Source organism: Heloderma suspectum, chromosome 3 (assembly GCF_057233095.1).
Source record: "Heloderma suspectum isolate Gila_16-S chromosome 3, 16-S_ref, whole genome shotgun sequence".
NCBI lineage: Eukaryota > Metazoa > Chordata > Lepidosauria > Squamata > Helodermatidae > Heloderma > Heloderma suspectum.
This window is the reverse complement of record NC_139460.1, coordinates 159990571-160016483: the sequence shown is the minus strand read 5'-3', so window position 1 is coordinate 160016483 and position 25913 is coordinate 159990571. Positions and strand designations below refer to the sequence as shown.

Here is a 25913-nt window from a genome sequence, read left to right as displayed (position 1 = left end):
ATTTCACATTACTTTTGAGCAGTCCAGTTCTAAATGTGCTTAGCCAGCAGCAACCTGCTGAACACTTTAAGTACTTTTGAGATCTGGATTTTTTTAAAGCACATATTATATTTCAAATATTGGTATGACCTAGATGGCAAACCTATGCACATTAACCTGGGAGAAAGCCCCATTGAACACAGAGGGACTTACTTCTGGGTAAGCGTGCATATGATTGCACTTTAAGAAAGCTCTCATTTATTAAAAACAAATAAATAAACTGAAAAAGTAACATTTAAAAAATACACCAAAAATTAGTAACAAACCATTTCTTTTATTTATTTTTAAATAACCACCCAGCAGCAAAAGAGAGAATAAACAGCAGCAGTTCAGGACTGACAGTACTATTAAACCCAATAATAGAATTCTATTGTTATCAGAGACAGAAGGTATATTTGGTGACATGTTTATGCCCTGAAGAGAAGAGGTTTTGCATCTCACTTTTTGGAGCCTGATGGCTTGGTAGCTAAACTACAATGGGAAGATGCTTCACTAGAAACGCCAAAACAGACATTATAAGAGACACAGAGCTGCTGCCACTCCATGCCTTCTCCCTCTCTTCCTGCTTGTCAAACACAAACAAGATGCAACATGACATCATTGCATTATGCAACTCCCTGTTGCACCAGCCAATTATGGGAGGCAACAGCAGGAGATGCACAAGCCCAATGACGCCACAGGACATTTTGTTTGTGTTTGTCATTGCAAAGAAGAGGGGTAGAAAAACCAGAGAATGGCAGCAGCTTCCTATCTCTCATAATCTCTAGTCTAATACTAATTCCATCTATTTTGCTATCTTAGTAGATTGGCAGTGAACTGACTATGGCTAAGCAGCCTCCAGACCCTTGACCCAAAGAACCAAGCATAAGTAAGTGAGTCTATTATCATAAAGCCTTTCCATGCCCCCCCCCCACACACACATCCTGCTAGGTGTTTGGCATCACTCTTGAAATTCCCAAGACAAAACCAACAGAAAGACAGGACTCTGTGGCAAGTATCATGTCACTATAGTGAGTGTGCTTTTAGAAGCTCATCTCCTGCCCTTTACATCAAGCTGCACTGTACTGGCACATGGGAAGCTCACCAACTCACCGAATGAATCCTGAGGAACTGGAGGGGGGAAGAAAAGATGCAGGGAACTGACCCACTGGCAGAGAAGGTATGGTAGTGCATTTCCTTTCTATTCTACTTGCTTTTCCATTGAAGCTTCCCCCTCATCTGTTTTGTTCTTGATCTTGAAACCACAGATTCAGAACCCATGGGGAGAAGAGAACCTGAGGAGAAAGTTTCAGGGGAAAAGCTACTAGCAGAAGGAGGGTAAAGCATACCCTTTCCCCCCACCCCTTCTCTGTTGCAGTGCCCCACCCAAGGATGCTTTACAATGGAGAAGTGGCCATAAAGTACAATTACCAAAGTGCAAGGATGTTTCAGTTGCCTCTTCAGCAGTGAGGAAAGGACAGAGCAAGAAGGCACAGTACCTGCCTGCTGGAAAGCTGATTCCTTGGGTTTTGTCAAAGCACTGCAACATTCCCACATTTAGACCTAAATGTGTAAACTGCCAAGTGTGGCACACTGCACAGGGGCACAACAGATATTCTATAGTTCTATTAATTGTCTTGTAACCATTATTTTAGTTTCTATTGTGCATTTATTTATAACTCTGCTTCTTCAACCTCCAAGGGCCCCCAGAGCAGTTTACAATCACATAAAAATCCATAAAAAATAATCTGGGTACAATACACTAAAACACATGCATCAAAACAATTGCCAAAGAAGGAATGTATCAGCAAAAACATCAGAAGGCAGAACAGTATCAACTATTATTAAAGAAAGTACACTTAAGCAGCACTTTTCCCCTTCTGCCTGGACGTACTAAGAGATCAAGCCAGCTGAACCTCCCAAGGTAAGAAATTTCACAATGTGGGCACTGCTGCTTGAGATGGCCTCATCATGCATGCCCAGCCTCCGCACTTCATGAGGTAAAGAGGCACACAAAAGAGCTTTTCCTGATTATCTCAGAGCACAGGCAGTTTCATGTAGGTGGAGGCAATCCTTCAGATAACCTATTTCCAAACCATTTCGGGGTTTATGGTGTATGATTCTTCATGAATTCATGTTCTTTTAAAGTCCTATTCCACACCCAGTTTTATTCAATAACTTATATTATTTCATTATAAATTAAAAGAGTGATCAAAATTTTAAACATGTCACTATTTCAGTCTTCACTGGCCTTGTTGTATTATTTTCTTACACTTATCTCAACTAGGGCCAAATGTATACCAGGGTAAGATATCTCCCCAGTTTGTTTATTTAGAAGATTTATAGCTTGCATTTTAGCTACAGGAGCCCCCAAGGTGGCTTATACTATAGATTACAAACATACAATAAAATCACAATAATATCAGAATAACATACAAAAGAGTTAAAAACCAGAGGAATTTTAGACCGTTTGTAGCAGCAGGGCACACAGTTAATACAATCCAAATAACTGGCCTAAAAGGAATGTCTTGACAAGTCGCCTGAAGGCTACGTCAGGGAATAACAGAGCTTCCTGAGGAAGGGCATTCCATAGCCTGGGCATTGTTATGGAAAGAGCAATCTTACCAGTGGGGGCAGGAAGATGCTAAGGCAGAGGAACCACCTTCTCCAAAGCCCTGCTGGAGCAGTGTTCTTTTTTCTTTTCTTTTCCCTTTTCAGTTTTTTTGTTTCTTTAATGACTTTCCTCCCATTGGAACCAATGGAATTATTATGTATGCCAGCTCCAGGGTTAATGTATGTTTCCCATACTGGGGGCATGTCTGGGGGCAGCGAGAACTTCGGACTCTGCAAATGACAGCATGCCTCCTGATCTGCACCCATTTTGCTCCAGCGTCAGAGAGGCAGTTGCTCAGAGGTTTCTGCTGGTGCTAGAGGGGGCAGCCAAGGCTGGATATCTTGCTCGAAGGGTGGACCTCTCTCTCTCTACCTTGGGAGGGGGAGAGACGATCTATCCTATGGCCCCTGGGACGTTCTCCCAGGGACCACAGTGTTGTAGTCTAAAAACGCCTTGTCCCATATTCCAACCAACCATGTTTCCGGCTTCAACTGGTAATCACAGAAGGGAAGTCGGCAGACTCCGCTCTTCTTTCTTTTTAATTTTGGCTCTAAGTTGCCATCTTTATTGCATTATGAAAAATATATTATGTGATAAAATGTATCCATGGTTAACAAGATTATTGAAAATCCTGAAATCAAGTGGTTCTTCAAGATCTCTCCATGCTGTTAATAAATAGTGCTTCATCCTACCCACACTCCATTTGAAACTGGCTGATGAATGCAGCACATACAGAGCATCTCTACACCAGCCTAAAATCCTACATTTAAAATGGGGCTTTCTGCTTCCATTTTAAATGCAGGATCACAACGGGCTCCCTTTACACATGCTTCCCCCCACACACACTTTCCCCCCTTATCTGAGTCTTCCATATGTTTCATTATACAGCCGTAGATGGCACTGTGGTCTAGCTCTAGCAGAACTCAAACACTGTAATTTGATACCTCATTATCGCCAATCTTTAAAAAATGGAACAAAGGTCATTTAGTGTGGGAGATGCTCTGGAGGTTAATGACATCATCTAAAGGACCTACAAACTTCCGAGAGTAACCAATCTCAGTAGCAGATAAAAGCTCTGTGTGAAGAAGCTCACAGAGACAGAAATATCCAAGTATTCAGAAAATGTCTTAAAATGCCTTTGCATCCTGATCATGTCTCTTCCCATGTGACAGTCATACAAGCAAGCAAAGGCCTGGGTTTTTTTGAAACATGTATTTTACAAATTCATATTTTTCTTTGTATGTGCAGCAATTAAGAAACAGCATGACATATTTAAAAATACTTTGTTAACTTACTAACACAGCTATTTTTCTTTAGCTTTCAACCAGGTGAAACAAGTGAATGGTGCCTCATAATTAATCTTAATTTTGAGAGATGGCATCATACTAAATCATCCCATATTCAAAAGAAAAATAAGGATGGCTTTGGGATTCATTGAATTCTGAATGAACTGTTGCTTTCTGCACCTCAGAGGGCGGCAGGTGGTGGTAAATCTTGGCTCTGAGGCATGCTGACCTATTCAGCAGAAAGGTCAGTTGTCTCCTGCGTGTCACTTTCCCCTTTTCAGTTCCTGCAATGCTACAGGAATAAACTAATGAACCTTGTTTCCTCCATGGAATGTTGCATACTACATGCAGCCTAAAGATAATCCATCAACTCAGACATTATTTGGATATAAGCATGACTGATTTTACTTTTCCAGGCCATCATTTAATTAAACCTTCCGCTTTCACATATACAATTTTGTTTGTGCCAAAATTGAACCTATGGCAGAGGCCTGAAGAATTGGAAAATTACTACAACTCCCGATTACCTTAATAGCATCTCAAGTGACCAAACTTTTTCCCCATTGGTTTCTTGTTTAGGAATCTCTTAAAATTTTAAAATACTGAATTTTCTTGTAGGAGGAGTTGCACATGAAGTTATGGAGGTTCTACTCCCACTTAGCATTTATTATCTATATCAGAACAAATATAGATCACTTAATGTTATACTGTAGAAATTAGGGATATCATAGTAATCAACCAATTACAATTTACAACCTGGATAGTATAGTTCTGTTAGAGTGGGCAAGGATCCCAGATCCTCCCTTATGTCCAGTTGTATGTACTTGTATCCAATTTAGGGCACAATCCTATGGCCGCTAGTCAGATGCTAGACAGCCATAGGATAGGTCAATTCCCTGAGAACTAACCTCCACCTCCTACCGCACAGCCTCAGAGGCAGTGCAGAATGGCCTCGCACTCCATGCTCAGAAGAGGAGCATGGAGCAGTGAAAACAGGGTGTTCCTGAGGGCATGCTGGGGTGGGGATGGCGGAAGTGCTGTTCCGATGCTTCCTATGCATTGTCTGGTGTCTCCCCCCCCCCCGCTCTGACTTTCCATGGCTGGACACCTGAAATCAGCTGTCTAGCCTTGAATGCAGGGTGGCTGAAGCGCAGAGGGGAAATCCCCTCTGTGCTTCTCCTGCCCTGCATTGGATAGGCAGCCGCCTCCGAGTTTGTAGGCGGCTGCCTATCCCAATAGGATTGCGCCCTTAATTGCCATCAGAAAAACATTTTGTTGGTGGCTGGATGCTCAAACTCTTGCTAGTGCTAGTCAAAGGAGAAAGAACAGATGAGGATGGACACATGAACCCATGAGCAAGTTCAATTCTGTGCAAAGCTAGCAGAAAGCTGTCACACCATGAGAAAGGGAGCTAGTCAGCCAGTGGAAATGACAAGCATTGCCCTTGCACCTCTGCAACAGGTGCAAAGAAAGAGGCCCCTTCACTGTAGAGTCCAGATTCACCTCTACAGTGAAGGAGCTTCTCCAACTCACTACAGAAGAATGGAGGGAAAGCTTGCCACTTTCAGTGCTCCTTGTTGCTGCCTTTGCTGGAGGCAGACAACATAACTGCAGAGGGAAAGGTACTCTACTTTGAACATGGTTAGTTGTAACCTATTATCCAGTTCCTTCAAGACCCTCTTGGCTCATCTCTCCTCTCAGAAATAGTATTGTGGTGATCATTATTTTTGTACCTCCATGGCTGTCCCAAATCTTTGCAAATCTTCCTTTGCAATGATGCTAGCAAATGGTTAAAAGTAGCACCCCTTTCCCTGCTTTGGATTATCTTGTTTGGTGGCACTACCTTCAGTATTGCTAATCTGTAAAATGGTTAGGAATTTAATTAACTGGCTAGTTCTCTGTGTGAAGAGATCTCTGTGTAGCTCTCCTGGTGTATTTTTTTAATTTCAGAGCAACTTAGATGTGATTTATACTTTTATAGCTAAGTCTGACTGGGTACCTGGGGTGTGAATGGCTCATAGAGTGCAGGAGGTAATTCTGATTGACTCTGACCTCAAGCTGCCATTTTGCAACAAACTCCATCCCAAGCCACCATTTTGAGAAAAGCTGCAATTCTGTGGATTCTCTCTGTCTGTACAAAAACTCCCTCTTTTTTTCTTTCACACACATACACACACACACACACACACACACCTCCTTGCTTTATGTTCTAAACAATTTGCTCCCAAAGAGTGACACCCACTGGCCATACTGGGCCATTAAAAAATATTATAATTATTTTGTAAAATTTCAGGCTCTGATCAGGCATTGCTTTAACGCAAACCCATAGCGGCAGACCTATTTACACTAATCAGACAGAAAACACGCAACCATTTTTTTAAAAAGAAGTGCAGGGAAAGAGAGAAAGCTTGTTTGTTCCAAGTCACAGTTTTAAAAACCCTGTAAAGGTTTCTCTGTTCAAAAACAGATTAGACCGAGTAGCCCAATGCCAGGAACTCTCAACCAAACACAACTTGTTTTATCAGCACTAGTACACAAAAGTTTACTCCATAATACATTTCTCAGTTTCATGGTGCTACAAGACTCTTTGTTGTTTTTGTTGCCACAGACTAACACTGTCTCTGAAAACTATTTCTATCAGGATTCTGAACATTCTATATACTACTGAAGCCACTTAATCAGACATTCATGGATACGGTGTTACTTGATACTTTTGAACTAACTGCATGGAATTTATAACAATAACTTGGCTTAGATACATTCTCAGATGTAACCAGTTTGGTACTCTGGACAATCAACATAACAGTATCATTTTCTTTAAGCATTGTCCTAGCACAATTTTAAGTATTGATACAAGTACCAATTTGTTTGATCTGTATAGGTAATGCATGAAATTACGTGGCAGGTACTCTGAGATGTCAGTGTTGAGTCACTTGATCTGCAATTTTATATACACATTATTATCAAGACGGAATTATTATTTGGGAAACAAAACAAAGTTTTTAAAGTAAGGGCATGTCTGTAAGAATGAGGTAACATCACAGTTAATTTACTCCCAGTCCACAGGTCCCAGATGTTTCTTTTAATAAGATAAATGCTGTACATTATTACTTACCTATGAGCAGGTATCTTACGGTTCCCAGCAATCAGGATAACATCACAGAGTTGCTGTTGCTTCAGGTAGCTTTCCATCTTCCTGAAGGTTTGTTCAGCATGGTGTGCAGCTTGATAGAACTCCTCAGAACTACTGGAATCCATATCACATTGAGGTGTCAGGGGAAGGCTAGCTGCTGACAACCTGTAAACCCGAAACAGAAGGGGGAGAAATGAAAGGAAAATGAGACATGATGAAGTGCCACTGGAAGTAGTGACTTAATCTCAGGCACTCAAAGCTGATAAGAAAAGGACTCAATGTGCCTTTTCCTTTTCTCATGACTTAGAATCACAATAGATGGAAGTCTCTTAGTCAAGTAAATTATGTACAAAAATTGGTATGACACCACTGGAAAATATTTCTGCATCATTACACGATGTTTTTTTAAATCTAAAAGAAGACAGAAATCAAACATAGGTCACATATTCAGTTTAGTGTTCATGTAATCATCATCACCATCTATGATGATGGTGATGATGATGATAATAATATTTTTTATTATCCATTTATAAATTGCCACATACAATAATTGGTCTAGAGCCCCACAGCCATACTTCCATTCCTCCACTACCAGGCTCAACATCAAGAGTCAGTATCATCAAGCATCTGCCAAGGTCCGTGGGCCTACCAATAACCTGAATCCCCCAAAGCAACTTCTGATACTAGCTTTGACAACAGGAATGGGTGAACGGATTATGAATGAATCAGGCTGATTATGCATAGTTTGATTATGAACTGATGCTGCTTGTTCTTCCTTTTTGGCCATTACAGGCCACAGGCCTCCCTTGGACTGTTGCCCCATCACTATAGAGGCCACTGAAACATGACAACCATTGCCCAAAAGGTGCATCTGACTAAGCAAGGACTGATAGGCACTTTCCCCCTAATATATACATTTTAACATACTTTTTTTTAAATTGGAGAATGCAAATGCTAAATTTGGAGAAGTGCGACTTTCAAAGGATTTGCCAGTTTCGTTTGCATATTGATTTAAAAGTCCAAAATTACGTAAATTAAAATACATACCAAATCTCTATCATTACATCATTCTCTGTTCTTTACATGTTCCTCCATCACTAGTTCTACCCCCAAGTCTGAATTTGGTTCATCTGCTCCTTTCCTTCCCATCTTATCTTTTACTTCTTGTCCTGTTGAGTTCATTCTCATCTTCCTGCCAGTTTCCAGCTTCTCCTGCATTTTCTTCCATTTCCTGTCTACTGAGCTGCTCTGTCTCTTTCTTGGTGGCTTCTTGGTGGCTTTCTTCATCTCCATGTCTGCTTTCTCCCTTCTTTCCTTCCTAAATGCTTCTTCCCTCTTCATCTCCAAGCATCTTGTGTTGTACACTCTGCAACTGAGATTTAAATTAATCTCCGCTGAAAGCTAGCCATCTCCCTCTCTTCTCCTCCCAGCATCGGGTCTGTGCAAGCTGACTTCTGGGATGGACCCAGAATTCCCAGTGCACATTACCAACATTGCTTGTGGCTGCTGGAGCCTGCAGTCAGCCTTAGTTGCCACTAGCAACATCAGAGAAGCAAGGAGAAAGCACGCTGGACTCCAGTGATCACTGACATCAACCTATTCTGGACTGATTGTCTCCAATGCTTAATTAGAATGCACCATTATTCAGAATAAAGCAGCTACTTATATGACTGTATGTATGAATTTTTTCTCATTTATACCGATGATTCTAGACACTGAAGTATTAACCTTAAACAAGTGGGAAATACATTGGTGATTTTAGAAAAGTATATTTATTTTCCCTTCTGAACAGCTGTACTCATTGCTAAATAAATTTTGACTGGGAGCTGAATAAACCATATGGCTGAGCTTACTTGAAAAAGAGAAAGTAACAGGTTTTCCTGACATCTAGATGGATTCTGTTTGGAGAGTTCTCTGAGGGAGATGTATCGTACAAAACTGGATTTGTGTCTGAACCGTCTGTCATTTTATATTCTTGGGAATCTGTGTGCCAGAACATTATGTCAGTTTAATAATAAAAGATGAGTAGCTCCATTGGAAAAAAATATTAGTGGTAGTGAGAGTCTTTCTGAATTCAGTAAGGATTTTTCTATATGTTGTTGCTGCTGCTGCTGTTGTTGGATTAGTTTTGGAACTGAGATTCAAGGATGAAGGGCAGGTTAAAAACCTGTTTAACAAATAAATAAACAAAACAGTTCACTACACTTCAACATATTTAGGAGTGTTCACACTTTCATAAGTGTGGAATGAACACATGGAGGAGGAGGAGGTAGAACATCCCCACTGACCCAGCCTCCATGCATTCATCCAAAACTGCAAAAAGAGCTTATCCATGTATAACTTATATGGATGCAGAGAGTCTACAATATATAAGTTATAAATCCATAAGTTCTGTTCATAGGTTCAGATGAACGTGTGAAGGTTGGAATGTTATTAGCGGCCAAAATACTACTTACCTCCAAGTTCATTCTACACAGGTGAATATATGAACAAGATTAATAATAATTAGACATACAAACAATGCTGTCAAATAATCTATTTATTATGAGCCAATAAAAAAAAACAGGTTGAGTCTTCCTAGAGTCTGTGAGACAGGCCTCCTAGAGATGGAACAGACAGCTGCTTTCTTCTCCTCAATTCTCCAATTTGTACCTTGATCGCCCACTGGGACAGGTTCTGCCATTGGGCATTGGCAGCTCTCAATCACCTCAAGTGTGGCTCTCTGCCTCTCTCTCTCTCTCTCTCTCTCTCTCTGCAGTAGATGTTCACTCTCAGCAGGAGCACTCTAGCTTTGCCTTGCGGTTTTCGTTAGTGGTAGGCCAGCTACTGTGATCTATGCTACCAGAGGCTTCAGGGATGGAGAGACAGGAGATCTGCTGCTCATCGGCTGTAAGGTAGCTGAGTGGGGTGTGGGGAGCAGTGGAGAACAGAATACAGGTGCGGTCAGTCCTTTAACTGTGGAAAGGGGGAGGAGCCCAAGAGGCAAAAGGCAGTGTGACTGACTATCTGCAGTGGTGCACAGCACAGGAGGTGGAGGAGAAATTGAATGCCCAAGTGAGAGAGAGCCATGTGGATTTTGCAGTACTGAGCTGAGTAGAGCAGAATATTCTCTCAGTGACAAGAAAAAGATCCAAGTCCAACCCAATCCAAGGACCAAGTGAACCTGCTGGAATTTGCCAGCTCGGTCACTGCTTAATGAATCCTTGCTTGGATGATGTGTAGGGGGATATCGAGGAGAGCCCCAAAAAGGCTTCCAGCCGAGTCCAGTGTCCCTGCTTTGCTGCTAGACCAGGGTTCAGGGGAGAGAGAAGAACCACTCACCCACCCACAGCCTGGGAAAAGCCTCCAAATGGCCTTAGTGGCAGTACCAGGCATCAAAGTGGCTCCTGCTTGAAAAAAAATAGTGAAGGTCACTGATAAGGCAGTAGTATGACCAGTGATTTATATTCTGAAATGCTGAAAAGCATGTAATGGTTGTTACATGCTTTTCTTAATTAATGGTTTCTTATTAAAGAAAACTAGTAGGGGAACTGCATGTGCTGACTATACTTGATACTTAGAAGAAGCTGCCTGAACCACTTGTTACAATGTTGCCTGGTGAAAGGCTGAGAAGCTGAAATTGATTCTTGGAGACAAGCTGAAGCCAATAGCCCTTCTAATACTTAATAAAACATTGTGCAATTCTCTGGTTTCCAGGCTGTCTTGTCTGGCTACAAAGAATGCTTCTGGAAGTGACAGCAGCAAACTGTAATGCCCTCCAGGCTGAGACCCCTGTGAGGGCCTATGACAGCATGAATTAGGACTCCATGTGAAGCACCTGGCCTTTAATGTAAATGACAAAAATCCCGCTTAGATAGAATCAGTATATCATCCCAAATGCAAGCTCCATTTTGCTGGATATAGCTGTGAATGGTGTATACTTTGCAGCTTTATCCACATTTTGGCATTAAATGAGTCATGATAATCAAAGCAACTATCTTATACCTGTTTTCCTGGAGTATATCTTTTTGAGATCAAGGACAAATGGATTGACTTTTTCCTCTCCAAGTATGGCTTTAGCTATGTACACAAGAGCCATACAGAGGTAATTATTTGGGAGTTTATTTTGTCTGCATTTTAATGTATTTTTAACAGAGGTTTACTGGAAGTACCCTTTGTGTACAGTGATGGGAACTGTACATTCGAAATGGTTCAAGCTTTTATTATTAAATACATTAAGCTTTCTCTCAGCTTAGTATTATTTTGCCAAAACACCCAAATACATCCCATATTTCAGATATTTCTGATAATGCACACTGGAAAGACAAAATGTCTGGTAAATATGATGATATATTTAACCATTGTTTAAAAGTATAGTTTGCTTAAGATGTGATAATAATATTAATTTTTTAAAGAAACCTCTCTTACTCCCGATTAAAGCCCCAAACAATTCAAATGAAGGGTAGGAATGTCAGTTAATTTATAAACAACACATTTGCAACTTGATCCTAAAGTATGTAACTTTTGGCAAATAAATGTAGTTGGGGTATTGTTGCCAGTTCATATATTGCATCGGCTATGAATTCACTTGGTGGCCTTAGGCAAAACTCCCCCCCACCACCACCACCACACACACACTCAAAAACACACAATATGGGGACAACGATGCTCATCCATCAATAATGATAATCAATCATAGGGTTGTAGTAATGATTACTGAGGAGCTATGTATGAAATGCTTAGAATGCTTAGGAAAAATGCATTATTATTATTATTATTATTATTATTTATTAATAATAATAATTTAGGATTGAAAGTACCAAAAAAGTTAAGCTACAGCAGCATCACAGATATTCATGCTGGCACTGTACTGATACTTTGGCAGTACTGTAAGCAAATATACCAGAACTGATGAACAACACCTAGCATGATGATCCAGATCCCAACCCATGCACTTACTATATGGCCTTCTGCATTCATTTCAGTGACAGACTTTGTCTTTCTAGGTGCAAAGATGACTGCAGACGCTGACTGCAGCCAGGAAATCAGAAGACGTTTACTTCTTGGGAGGAGAGCAATGACAAACTTTGATAAAATAGTTAAGAGCAGAGGCAACACACTGACAACAAAGGTCTGCATAGTTAAAGCAATGGTATTCCCTGTAGTAACCTATGGCTGCAAGAGCTGGACCATAAGGAAGGCTGAGCGAAGGAAGATAGATGCTTTTGAACTGTAGTGCTGGAGGAAAATTCTGAGAGTGCCTTGGACTGCAAGAAGATCAAACCAGTCCATCCTCCAGGAAATAAAGCCATACTGCTCACTTGAGGGAATGATCTTAAAGGCAAAACTGAAGTACTTTGGCCACATCATGAGAAGACAGGATACCCTGGAGAAGACGCTGATGCTAGGGAAAGTGGAAGGCAAAAGGAAGAGGGGCTGACCAAGGGCAAGGTGGATGGATGATATTCTGGAGGTGATGGGCTTGACCTAGGGGGAGCTGGGGGTGGCGACAGCTGACAGGAAGCTCTGGCGTGGGCTGGTCCATGAAGTCACGAAGAGACGGAAGTGACTGAATGAATAAACAACAACAACAATTCATTTCAGTGGATGTTACAGTGAAACCCATGTAACTGAATGCAAGCATGGAGACACCTCTACCACTGAAATGATTGGGGGAAGTTTTTTTTAGAGAAGAGGGGTTTGTGTGCACATAAGGTAGCCCAGACCATAAGAGGTCACCATATCAGGGCAACAGAGAAACCCTGAGTCAAAAAAACAGTAAATGTGTTGTTGTTGTTGTTGTTGTTGACTAAAGTGTTCTAAGCACTTCACATATATTGAAAGACAATGCAGGCTCACAATCTATAAAAAGGGAATGGGTAGGAAGAGAAGAGAAGAGAAGAGAAGAGAAGAGAAGAGAAGAGAAGAGAAGAGAAGAGAAGAGAAGAGAAAGCACAAGAGCAGCAGCTCCTTTTCTGGCCAACAAATGGGGCCAGATTGGTCTCCCCCTTGCCATGAAATTGATGTATGAGAATTTCATTTCAGTTTGTTATGCATCATAACATGGTCTGTTCGCAACCTGAAATGCGAACATGGACAGGAGTGCATTTCTCCACCAAAGCTCACATATCCCCAAGCTTGAGATTGTGTTTGAACCATGCATTCACTAGAAAAATGCACACTTTAAAATGTTAAAAAAACAACAACACATTTTTATGCTTTAGCCAATGGGGAAAAGTATGTATTTGGGTGTGCACTTTTTAAAAAAAGGTGCACCAAAATGCACACTTCTTTCCATTTGAGTGGGGGGAAAGCTTGCTTTGGGAAAGGGAATGAGGCAAAAACAGAGAACCTCGACAGCTTGAGTCTTGCTGCTTTTCCCATCCCTAAGCAGGGGTTGCAACCTCTCAATGGCCCTTGGTCTCCTGGCTGATGGCAAAGTGTACCATCCTTCAGCTCTGCAGTCCCAGCCCCCAGGTCATTTGGCAGGTGGAAAAGAATTTTCTTTCTGGCAAGGAGAATTTTCTAATGTTCTCAGAATCTGCTACTGGACTCCATTTCTGAACTAAATGGACAGAGCACAGACAATTTCAAAAAATGAAGATATCACTGCTGAAAAACCTGTGGGCTATTCCCACACTGAAATAATGTACTAGAAGTTTCCTTGCACAAAGCGGCTTATGCTGTTTACTTCCCCTTCCAGCTATGGAGAAGTAGTACTACTTTTGATCCTGTTTTCCTATCTCAAGAAATTAGATTTTCTAAGAGAAAAAGATAGGAGGAGGAGTATGCAGGATTTTTCAGACAACATAATATATGCATCCGCCACATAAGTATAAGGTAATCTCTCTCTCTCTCTTTTTTTAATAACACACATTTCTTATGAGCCGCTCATTAGATCTGATTATATAATCCCCTAGCTAGTCTTTTAATCCACTCTATTATGTTCATGTAGTTTTCTTTATTGATTTCTCCTTGTTTTAACTAAAGGGAATAACAAACAAAAAACTATATAAGGACATTATACAAACAAACATTCACTACCATCCTGGGGATTTCTTCAGATCTTTTCTTCTAAGTAGATTTGAAAGGAAAGTATGGGCTATTTTGATTTCAGGAGGGGAAGGCAAATCACTTTGCCTAAATGAAAAGAAGGAAAACTTAAGTCACCTAACACTTTATCTCCTGGAACTAGTAATCAGCCTTTTGATCTGTGTAGCCCAGCAATATCTACTGCGATTAGCTTTAGGATCTCCAAGGTCTCACAGAGAGGTCTGTCCCAGCCCAACTGCTTGACATGTGACAGTAATTTCTGATTTTAAAATTTATTTATAATATCTAACACCTGTCATTCAAGCTTTTCATTTAACCTTAAGAACTGACTGCTGGAATGCACTCCACCATGGAGTCCCTGGGAAAGTGTTTGAAAGCTGCAGCCAATGCAAAAGATGGAAGAGTTATAGTGCAATCCAAGACACGTTTACTACTGAAATACATTACTCGGAAGCAAGGCCCATAGAGTTCAGAGGGGCTTATTCCCATGTAAGTGAGTAAAGGATCACAGAGCTTTGTTGTTCAGTCATTAAGTCATGTCTGACTCTTCGTGACCCCACGTACCATAGCACACCAGGCCTTCCTGTCCTCCGCTCTCTCCCGGAGTGTGCTCAAGTTCATATTCATTGTATCGGTGATGCTATCTAGCCATCTCATCCTCTGCCATCCCCTTCTCCTTTTGCCTCCAATCTTTCCCAGCATCAGGGTCTTTTCCAGGGAGTTTTCTCTTCGCATTAGGTGGCCAAAATATTTCAGCTTCAGTTTCAGTATCTGTCCTTCCAATGAGCACTCAGGGTTGATTTCCTTTAGGATTGACTGATTTGACCTCCTTGCAGTCCAGGGGACTTGTAAGAGTCTTCTCCAGCACCACAGTTCGAAAGCATCAATTCTTCGGCGCTCAGCCTTCCCTATAGTCCAGCTCTCACAGCCATACATTACTACTGGGAAAACCATAGCTTTGATTATATGGACCTTTGTTGGCAAGGTGATGTCTCTGCTTCTTACTATGCTGTCTAGGTGTCAGGAGTGCCCTAGCGGCCTCTTTCAGTACACTCCAATAGCCAACTCAAGACACAGGCAAAAGCATTCTTTTCAAGGCTTTAATCCTTTTATAACTTAATGACTCAGATGCTAATCACCAGTGACTAAGCAATGAACAGCAGAGTAGCCTATGCTCTGGGTAGGCAGTTGGTCCAAAGGAGAATCACTTGAAGACCCTGAACTTATGGGCTAGGGAGAGATCCTCCCTCTTTCCCTTGGATCCACGGGACGCGGCCGTTGCTTGCGTGCCAAACGGGCGCTACGCCTCCTTTCCGCGCCCTCCATCGCTCATCGCTCCCTGCGTCTGTGTCTAGCAAGCCTCCCTCCCACACTCTCTCACTGCCAGGGTCACTATCTATCTCAGGAATGCCGGCAGGAGGAATCTCTCCCAGCTGCTGTGCCTGTGAGGGATGAGCTGGCTCCTCTCCCATGGATTGCTGATCCTCCTCAGAATCAGAACTGCTCTGGGGTTCTATTGGCTCAGTTTCCACCCTGACATCATCCCCACTCCCATGAGCCCCCCCCCCATGCTCCTCCCCTGGGGCCCTGGTGGAGCTGGTGGAAGCACCTCAGCAGCAACGGAGCGTGCATGTTTTCCATGGGTTCCCAGGTTCGCTCAGCTGGCCTGTACCCCTTCCAGTCCACTAGATATTGCAGGCGATGGCGAGAAAGGCAGGAGTCCAGAATTTCCGCGACCTTAAACTCCTCCTCCCCCTCCACCAGCACTGGTGGCAGAGGGGGGGAACCAATGGAGCAATGAGGGTCACTAGAAGCCGGGGGGACAGCAAGGATCGATGAAAAACAGGATGAATCTTCATGGAGGGGGGGAGAGCCAGGCGAAAAGCAACAGGGTTAATCTGGGCCGTAATCTGGAAAGGCCCCATGCGGCGAGGTGCAAGCTTCCTTGTGGGTGAGTGAGAGGGGAGGTATTGGGTGGACAACCAAACCCAGTCCCCCAGTTGCATAGATGGACCCGGCTGGCGCCGCCGGTCTGCAGAGGCCTTGTAGGCTGTCTTGGCTTGCTTGAGGGAGTCCCGTAAGAGGTGGTGTACCACTCGCACCTCCTCTAAAAAGTCTTTGTTTTTGGTTTTTGTTGTTGTTTTTTTTACCCAGAGCCCTCTGCAGCCAGAAATCCGGCTGCGGATGGCTCTGGCCTGGGCCTGGCTGGCTGCTCCGTGGAGCTGCCATGGAGCACAGCTGACTGTGGAGGATTCCGGGGGGGGGAGAGGAATGGATCACCTCCCCCTGTCGAGGACTCCGGGGGGAGGGACGGAACACCTCCCCCCCACCATCAACATAATCCGTGGAAAGATAAGTGACTTTCATACATCACTAGCATAACCTTGCTGGCATGTGAAATGAGCGCAATTGTACGGTAGTTTGAACACTCTTTGACATTGCCCTTCTTTGGAACTGGAATGTAAACTGACCTTATCCAGTCTTGTGGCCACTGTTGAGTGTTCCAACTTTGTTGGCATATTGAGTGCTGCATTTTAACAGCACTCAATAGCTGTTAGGATTTTAAATAGCTCAGCTGAAATACTGTAATCTCCGCTAGCTTTGTTGTTAGTAATGCTTCCTAAGGCCCACTTGACTTCACTCTCTAGGATGTCCGGCTCAAGTTCAGTGACCGCACTATCATGGCTATCAGGGACATTAAGATCTTTCCTGTATAGTTCTTCTGTGTATTCTTTCCACCTCTTCTTAATCTCATCTGCTTCTGTTAGGACCCTGCCTTCTTTGTCCTTTATCATGCCTGTCTTTGCACAAAACGTTCCCTTGAAATCTCTGATTTTCTTGAAGAGATCTCTAGTCTTTCCCATTCTATTGTTTTCTTTGATTTCTTTGCATTGTTCATTTAAGAAGGCCTTCTTGTCTCTCCTTGCTATTCTCTGGAACTCTGCATTCAGTTGGATATATCTTCCCCTTTCTCCCTTGCTTTTTGCTTCCCTTCTTTCCTCAGCTACTTGTAAAGCCTCATCAGACAGACACTTTCTTGCATTTCTTTGTCTTTGGGATGGATTTAGTTGCTGCCTCCTGAACAATGTTACGGACCTCTGTCCATAGTTCCTCAGGCACTCTGTCTATCAGGTCTAATCCCTGAAATTTATTCATCACCTCCACTGTATATTCATAAGGGATATGATTTAGGTCATACTTGAATGGTTTAGTGGTTTTCCGTACATTCTTCAATTTAAGCCAAAATTTTGCAAGAAGCAGCTCATGATCTGAGCCACAGTCAGCTCCAGGTCTTTTTTTTACTGACTGTATAGAGCTTCTCCATCTTTGGCTGCAAAGGACATAATCAATCTGATTTTGATATTGACCATCTGGTGATGTCCATGTGTAGAGTCGCCTCTTGTGCTGTTGGAAAATAGTGTTTATGATCAGCGTGTTCTCTTGTCAAAACTCTATTAGCCTTTGTCCTGCTTCATTTTGTACATCAAGGCCATGCCTGCCTGTTATCCCGGTGATTTCTTGACTTCCTACTTTAGCATTCCAATCCGCTATGATGAAGAGGACATCTATTTTTGGTGTTAGTACTAGAAGGTGTTGTAGGTTTTCATAGAACCGATCAACCTCAGCTTCTTGGGCCTCAGTGGTTGGGGCATAGACTTGAATTACTGTGATGTTGAATGGTTTGCCTTGGATTCGTACTGAGATCATTCTATCGTTTTTGAGATTATACCCCAGTACTGCTTTCCACCCTTTTATTGACTAAGAGTGCTACTCCATTTCTTCTAAGGGATTCTTGCCCACAGTAGTAGATATAATGGTCACCTGAATTAAATTCGCCCATGCTTGTCCATTTTAGTTCGCTGATTCCCAAGATGTCGATGTTCAATCTTGCCATCTCATGTTTGACCACCTCCAGCTTACCTTGATTCATTGATCTAACATTCGAGGTTCCTAAACAATATTGTTCTTTACAGCATCGGATTTTCTTTTCACCACCAGACACATCCACAGCTGAGTGTCCTTTCGGCTTTGGCCCAGCCGCTTCACTCTTTCTGGCGCTACCTGGAAATACCCTCTGCTTTTCCCCAGTAGTATATTGGACACCTTCCGACCTGAGGGGCTCATCTTCCGGCGTCCTATCTTTTAGCCTTGTGATACATTCCATGGAGTTTTCTTGGCAAGATTACTGGAGTGGGTTGCCATTTCCTTCTCCAGTGGACCACATTTTGTCCGGACTCTCTGCCATGACCTGTCCATCTTGGGTGGCCCTGCACGGCATAGCTTATGGCTTCACTGAGTTACACAAGCCCCTTCGCCACAACAAGGCAGTGATCCATGAAGGGATCACAGAGCTTAATGAGCCTTAAAAAATGGGTTCCTCCTTTACCAACTTTAAACAAACTTTGAACATCCACACAAATATGTCAGGAACTATGAAGGTTTACAATCTGAAAAGCTCTCAACCATCTGTAAATTTAAAATAATAAATGAAGACACTTGGGGTTTGCCAGTACAGCACATGTTTTTATTGTATATTCTCCCAGGTTCAATCCCTGACAACTCCAGCTAAAAGGATCTCAGGCATCAGGACTGAGAAATTATCTTTCCCTGAGACCTTGTAGTGCCACTGCCAGTCAAAGCAGGCAGTATTGGGCTAGATAAACCAATGGCCAGACTTTGTGCAAGGCAGCTTCTTACATTCCTGTAACTAATTCTCTTTTTCCTTTCCAACAAAGATAAAAACGGTAACTACAAAAATATCATTTACAATGAAGTTACTGTGACTTATATGGCTGCCATGGTCTCTGTTTGCATACCTGGCAAAAATGCATAAATAACTTAATAGCACAATATAGTACAATAGCAGCACTTGAGTTGAATCATATGTAGTTAAATGATTGCTGCCGCTGCTTCCCCAACATGGAAGGGAAGTCCTGACCAAAAGTGTATTTCAAGGCATGACTAGAGATGGAAAAGTAGCTTGGGATGCTCACAGTGCTTTGCACCACTTCCCAGTGGCAACGAGGCTGCATCAGCAAAAATAAACCAAGCAAGCAAAATGATGAGTTCAGTGTTAATACTGATCATATCTGTTGTGCATGAATATTTTAAAATGGATCCAAGCTTTCCAGCTCATGGTTCTTAATTATAATTTTGTTCTTTTAAAGCTACTTTAATAGCACAAAAGATCATTCTGGCATTAAAAATGTGGGAGCATTCATACACACTCCACTGTTCTTCACAACAGAACATAGTGCAAGGCAAAAATTTGTCCCCAAGCCATCAATGTATTTGCAGCAATACATATTATAGACAAATTACTTTAAAGTGTTCACATATGGGGGCCAACTACATAACTGAGCCATTAGCATTTCAAGATAAGGCTCAAGTTTCTCCTGCTTTAAACATTGTTGTTTTTGCAAATAGAATGTTCATGACATAGTAGCAATATAAAACACACATGATGGCATTTTATTTACTTAATTTGGTACATGTATTTATTTTTTTTTACCCCACTTTCCCATAGAATATACCCAAGGCATCTAGCAACAGAAAAATCCCCAATTAAAAAGTAGCATAATAAATATAAAAACACCTAAAAGTCAAATAAGGGCATATAAAAATAGCAACTAGTTAAATCATCATTAAATACAGGTTAAAACACAGAGCAGGAGAGAAAATGAATTAGCTGTATAGGCCAAAGGCCTGTTTAAATAAAAAGGTTTTTGCCTGCAAGTGGAAGGCCATCAACGAGGGAGCTCAATGAGCCTCCCTCTGTAAGGGGTGCCAAAGTCTGGATGCAGCCACTAAGAAAGCCTCAGGTTCTACAACCTGAAAAGTGTCCCTAACAGGTTGAACTGAAAGCCACTGGGCAACTATTCCATCTTCTCTTCCTTAACAAATGTTGTTCTGGTAAAAAAAATAGATTGAAGAAGCTATGGAAAAAATGGGAGGGTTACAAATTGGGGAAATCATCTGGAATCCCTGAAAAATTCCATGACTAAGGCAGGGCAATTGCACAGTAAAAGCCTTGTCAGGAATCAGCCTAGGTCAGTATCACTGGACCCTGATCTCAATTAGGTTGACTTGAATACCAGATGATGCATGAAATTTAATCAAATTGATTTAAAAACAAGCCTTGTAAGGGAGCCTCACAAGATTACATGTTGTGAACATGCTGTCTGTTCTATTTTAAAGGCTATTTGATGCCTCTTCCTGGGCAGTGGGTTTCAGCTTCAGTCTAGTAAAACATTCTGGGAGTAATTGTAGTTTACAGAGTCTAAGGGCGCAATCCTCTTGGGATAGGTGGCCGCCTCCGAACTCGGTGGAAACTGCCTATCCAATGCAGGGCAGGAGCCCATTTCAGCTGTCTAGCCATGGGAAGTCGGGGAGGGGGGGATGCTGGACGATGCATAGGAAGCATCAGAAAGGCACTTCCGCCCTCCCTGTCCCGCTCCCAGGAATGCCCCATTTTCGCTGCTCCATGCTGCCCTTACGAACATGGAGCGCGAGGCCAATCAGAGCTGCCTATGAGCCAGTGCAGGAGGGGGTGAAGGCCGGTTCTCAAGGAACTGACCTATCCTATGGCCATCTAGCCACTGACTAGCAGCCATAGTATCAGAGTCTGTAAAAATGAAGTAGGGACAGAGGGCACATCCTTTTCTGAAAATGAGGTGGTGGGGATTTCCTCCCTTGAAAACAGGTCTGAAGAAGAGACAGTAAAAGAACAATAAGCTCCTAATATTTGGAATTATATCTTGGGCAAAAAATAGATTCAGTTACCATGGAAAATAAAACAGAGATGGATACATTATAATTAATATTTATTAACAAAGTTATTCAGTATTATTTACAATGTTTATCTCAGTCAACTTCGTAACAGCTATGTGAGGGGAGGTCATTCTTCCCATTTTACAGACAAGGAGCTGAAGTTGAGAGATAATTGCTTGCAAAGCTACCCAATTACACAATGTCTGAAACAGAACATAAACATTATCTCTCATAGTGCTTTACTAATTTTCTAGGATCATTTTTCAGCCTAGATTGCTATCCAGAACCAGATTTTTCAAAATGAGCTCTCAACGCAATTTCTAAATAGTAAGAATGTCTAGAAATTTTACAGATCACCCTGTCCTTTTACATTCATTGTGGCAAAAAATTATTTAGGTCTACTGATTTGAAAATGCACTGATCTTATCCCAAATAAGTATATTGAATTGCCCTGGGATCAAATCGCCAACATTCGCTGGATCATGGAAAAAGCAAGAGAATTCCAGAAAAACATCTATTTCTGCTTCATTGACTACACTAAAGCCTTTGATTGTGTGGATCACAACAAACTCTGGCAAATTCTTAAAGAGATGGGAGAACCAGACCACCTTACCTGTCTCCTGAGAAACCTGTACAAGGGTCAAGAAGCAACAGTAAGAACCAGACATGGAACAACTGATTGGTTCAAAGTTGGGAAAGGAGTACGACAAGGCTGCATATTGTCGCCCTGCATATTTAACTTACATGCAGAGTACATCATGAGAAACGCCGGGTTGGATGAATCACAGGTCGGAATTAAGATTGCCGGGAGAATTATCAACAACCTCAGATACGCAGACGATGCCACCCTAATGGCAGAAGGCGAAGAGGATCTAAAGAGCCTCTTATTGAGGGTGAAAGTGGAGAGTGCAAAAGCTGGTTTGAAACTCAACATTAAAAAAACGAAGATCATGGCATCTGGCCCCATCACTTCCTGGCATATAGAAGGGGAAGAAATGGAAGCAGTGACAGATTTTATTTTCTTGGGCTCCAAGATCACCGCAGACGGTGACTGTAGCCATGATGACGCTTAAAAGACGCTTGCTCCTTGGGAGGAAAGCTATGGCAAACCTAGACAGCATAGTAAGAAGCAGAGACATCACCTTGCCGACAGAGGTCCATATAATCAAAGCTATAGTTTTCCCAGTAGTAATGTATGGCTGTGAGAGCTGGACTATAAAGAAGGCCGAGTGCTTTCAAACTGTGATGCTGGAGAACACTCTTACAAGTCCCGTGGACTGCAAGAAGGTCAAATCAGTCAATCCTAAAGGAAATCAACCCTGACTGCTCATTGGAAGGACAGATACTGAAGCTCAAATATTTTGGCCACCTAACGCAAAGAGAAAAGTCACTGGAAAAGACCCTGATGCTGGGGAAGACTGAAGGCAAAAGGAGAAGGGGATGGCAGAGGATGAGATGGCTAGATAGCTTCACCGATGCAATGAATATGAACTTGAACACACTCTGGGAGACAGCGGAGGACAGGAAGGGCTGGCGTGCTATGGTCCATGGGGTCATGAAGAGTCGGACACGACTGAACAACAATAAAAATACATAAGCAAGGTGTATATAACTCAGTATACCAACCTTTCACAAAGGTTGCAAGTGAAGTAATCTTTTGAAAGCCTTTAGCCCCCAAACCTGAAGCCTTTCACTGAAGCCAGTTTGTTGTTAGCTGAAATATTAACAATTTTGAGGCCTTATTCTCTGTGCTTAGGAAATCTTCAAAACATTTCTATGCAGCAGATGGATTCAGTGAGTGAATTAAAATTTTATTCCAGATTTAAAGTTTCATAAAGTTTAAGGTTATAAAATTTTAACTTCGAGGTTGAGATTCTGAAATGTTCACTTTAAAAGAGAGCAACTATATATCTTCCAGTATGAAAAATGCACACATCCATCTGGTTTATAGACACTGTCTTCATTCTTTTCTGTCAAACTACTTTTCATAAATGCATGAAAGTCAAAACAAAAAAGATATAATCTGGGGGTTCATATTTTCAAAAACTTTATCAAAAATCTGACAGCAGAAAATTTAACATGGGCCATGTTTAATTATTTCCAACATAAATAGCCCTTAGAGATTGTTAAGGTATGCTGACCAAATATCCATCATCAATGTTTACATAAGCAGGGATTTCATTTTTTCCAGAGTGCTTTGAAGCCCAAGCACACTGATTTCTCCATCTTTGTATGACATGCTTATATTTCTTCAGTCTTGGGTTAGCTCATGGAATGGGGATTCATAAAAAGTGTCAATTGCCTCTGAACAGTTGTGTATACCCTTCTGCTAAGACTTACAGTGGTTTTACACTTTTTTAAGCATGCTTGGCTTCCCTACCCTGCCCATGGTGAACTTCTCAAGATGAGGAATACAGTCAGAGAAGTAATTTGAGGAAGCAGTGGCAAAGGATTTGTAACATGACTAATTTTAATGTGTGGGTTCAAAGGCATATTGAAAGGCAACAAATGTTATCATTTATCACCTGTACCATTCAGGATGGTTGGTAGAGCTATCTCCACTTCATCCCTAGACATAGACACAACACTGCCCCCCAGACCTGCATTGTGGTGGATGCAAACTGGGGCCCAGCCTGCCAAGGCAGTTGATGCTACTGCAGCATGAAAACCCCCCAAACCCTTACCAAAGAAGAAAGAAGCTCTGCTACAAGCACAGCCAATGAGGAGCCCTACCTGGAAGAAACTGTGGAAAATGTCTCCTCCCCCTTGAGATATTCAGTGAAATTGGCTCCCAAATTTATCTGCCCAAAGTAAGGTAGAGAATTTCAAGGGGCCATCTGCACACAGCTCTAGTTTGAATTTTCAGAAAGGCAGGAGAAACAGGGTGCATGAATGCCACACGCTTCCTGTAACCCACACTTCATAATTTCGTAAATGGACAGCTAGCATATAAGAAGATGGAAAATGTTCTCTTTTCCCATATTGTGGGAAATTGCACGGAAGAGTAACTACAAGGTAATTGAGCTCCCGGTTCTCTCTACTCCGTATATCTCAAATGAGGCATTTGGCATTTTGTCTTAACTCTGTACAACTCTATATACTAGCCTTTCCCAACACTGGGTCTCCAGATGTTGTTGGACTACAATTCCTATTAGTCTTGATCACTGGCCATGCTGGCTGAGGGTGATGGGAATTGTAGTCCAACAATCTGGGGACCCAAGGCTGGGAAAGGCTGCTATATGCCAAAGATAATGATGTTGCTGTTTATATATTTGTTTATCTGAAAATGAAACAAAGGCAATTAAAGAAGAGATTCTTTGGTTCCCTTGCAACTTACTTCTGCCCCTAATTTGCAACTTCATTTTTAAACAAAATGGACACTAAAGAGTTCAGTGATTATTTCCAAAAATTTGATAATACAAACAAACCCTGCTAAGGCAAACTTTATCAGGTCTGGGTTGAATTACTTAACCCTAAATAGTGTGGTGCTGCCTGTATACTGTGGTACCCAATCCTATGTATATTTACTCAGAAGTAAACCCATTCTATTCAATGAGCTTACTTTAAGGTAATTGTGCATAGAATTGTAAACTTGGATACTGACATCTGATGTGGTTAACAGAGTGGTTAAGTGTATGACCAATGAGCTCCTGCTTCAAAGCTGATCTAAACTCAGCTATGAATTCTTTAAGTGAGCTTGTGCAAGGCACTTACATGTTGGCCTGTATGTAACTTTGTCCCCAGGGCAAGCACCTTCCATATAACAATTCTTCACGGTCTGCTATAATGGCTCAGTATGTGGGCTATCCTAATGATCACACAGAGACTTTCCCAGCATCCAGCATTGACAAAGACACTTTTCATGTGTCCAGGAGGATCTGCATGGCAATTGTTGAATAAATTACATCAGGGAGAGATGCCACATTGACAATTTATTCATTATTTCAAACATCTATACATTGCTTTTCAGATATAGGTAACTTCTCAGAGCAGTTTATCCTCATATTAAAACAGAAGATTGATTGAAAAAATCCATACACTAAAAATCAGCCACAGAGAAAACTTCTATAAAAGTCTGATGAAACCACCACACCAAAGCCGCCACAAACTGGAAAGACCTGAACAAATAAAATAGTCATCTTGTGCTGAAAAGATAAAACAGCTGGCTATGTTTCAAAGGCCCTATCCTGGGTCCCCATCTACCTCACTTCAGATGGCAGAGAGGTAACATGTATCTGACTATAATACTCAAATCTCGAGACACTTATATACTAATACGGGAGGGTGAGTTGATAGTAGCCTTTCTTACAGAAATATTGAGCAAGACAATGATGTATTTATACAGTGCTTTACAAAAAGGTATTATAGTGTCTAAGGACTAGTGTACACATTACCTTGAAAACACATTAGCATCCTGTGGTAATTGCTTCCATTTGCACCTACTGTCCTGGTTCACACATCACAGCAGGAATTCCTGGGTTGTCTCCTGAGATGAGCAAGGTATACTCGTTGTTTCCGCTTTTAATTAACAACCCAGGAACACCCTGCTCCTGGGTTCTTTTGTGATGTCTGAACTTGGAAACTCTGGGTTGTTGGGGGTTAAACAACCCAAAGTTAAGCCAGCAGCAAACCATGGGTTGATTCTGGGTTGCTTAACCTCTAAACAACCTAGAGTTTCTGGGTTCAGATGCCACAAAATTGAAAGTGGAAACGAGTGTGCAGGAGGCAGTGCACTCATCACTTCACTCATCCCTGGGTTAAACAACCTAGGAATTCCTGCCGTGGTGTGTGAACCAGGTCATTATGTACACAGCACCTTTCCATAAGGACAGCTTTCCACTATGTACACGCAGTTTTCCACCATTGCGTGGAGATGTACAAAATTATGCATGGCATGGAGAATGTGGATAGGGAGACATTTTTCTCCCTCTCACTAGAACCCAAGGTCATCCCATGAACCTGATTGGTGGGAGATTCAGGACAGATAAAAGGAAGAACTTCTTCACACAGGGCATAGTTAAACTATGGAATTCGTTACCACAAGATGTAGTGATGGCCA

At 41.9% G+C, this 25913-nt stretch overlaps 1 protein-coding gene across 1 annotated transcript in view; it reads right to left on the bottom strand.

Annotated features, from left to right (window-relative positions):
- LOC146350379 (kelch-like protein 1) overlaps positions 1 to 25913 on the bottom strand; it is a 65476-nt gene that overhangs the window by 20481 nt on the left and 19082 nt on the right. Inside the window, exon 2 of the mRNA XM_084841834.1 lies at positions 7034 to 7216. Coding sequence (XP_084697960.1) covers positions 7034 to 7216 — 183 coding nt within the window. The remainder of the gene's footprint in view (positions 1 to 7033; positions 7217 to 25913) is intronic.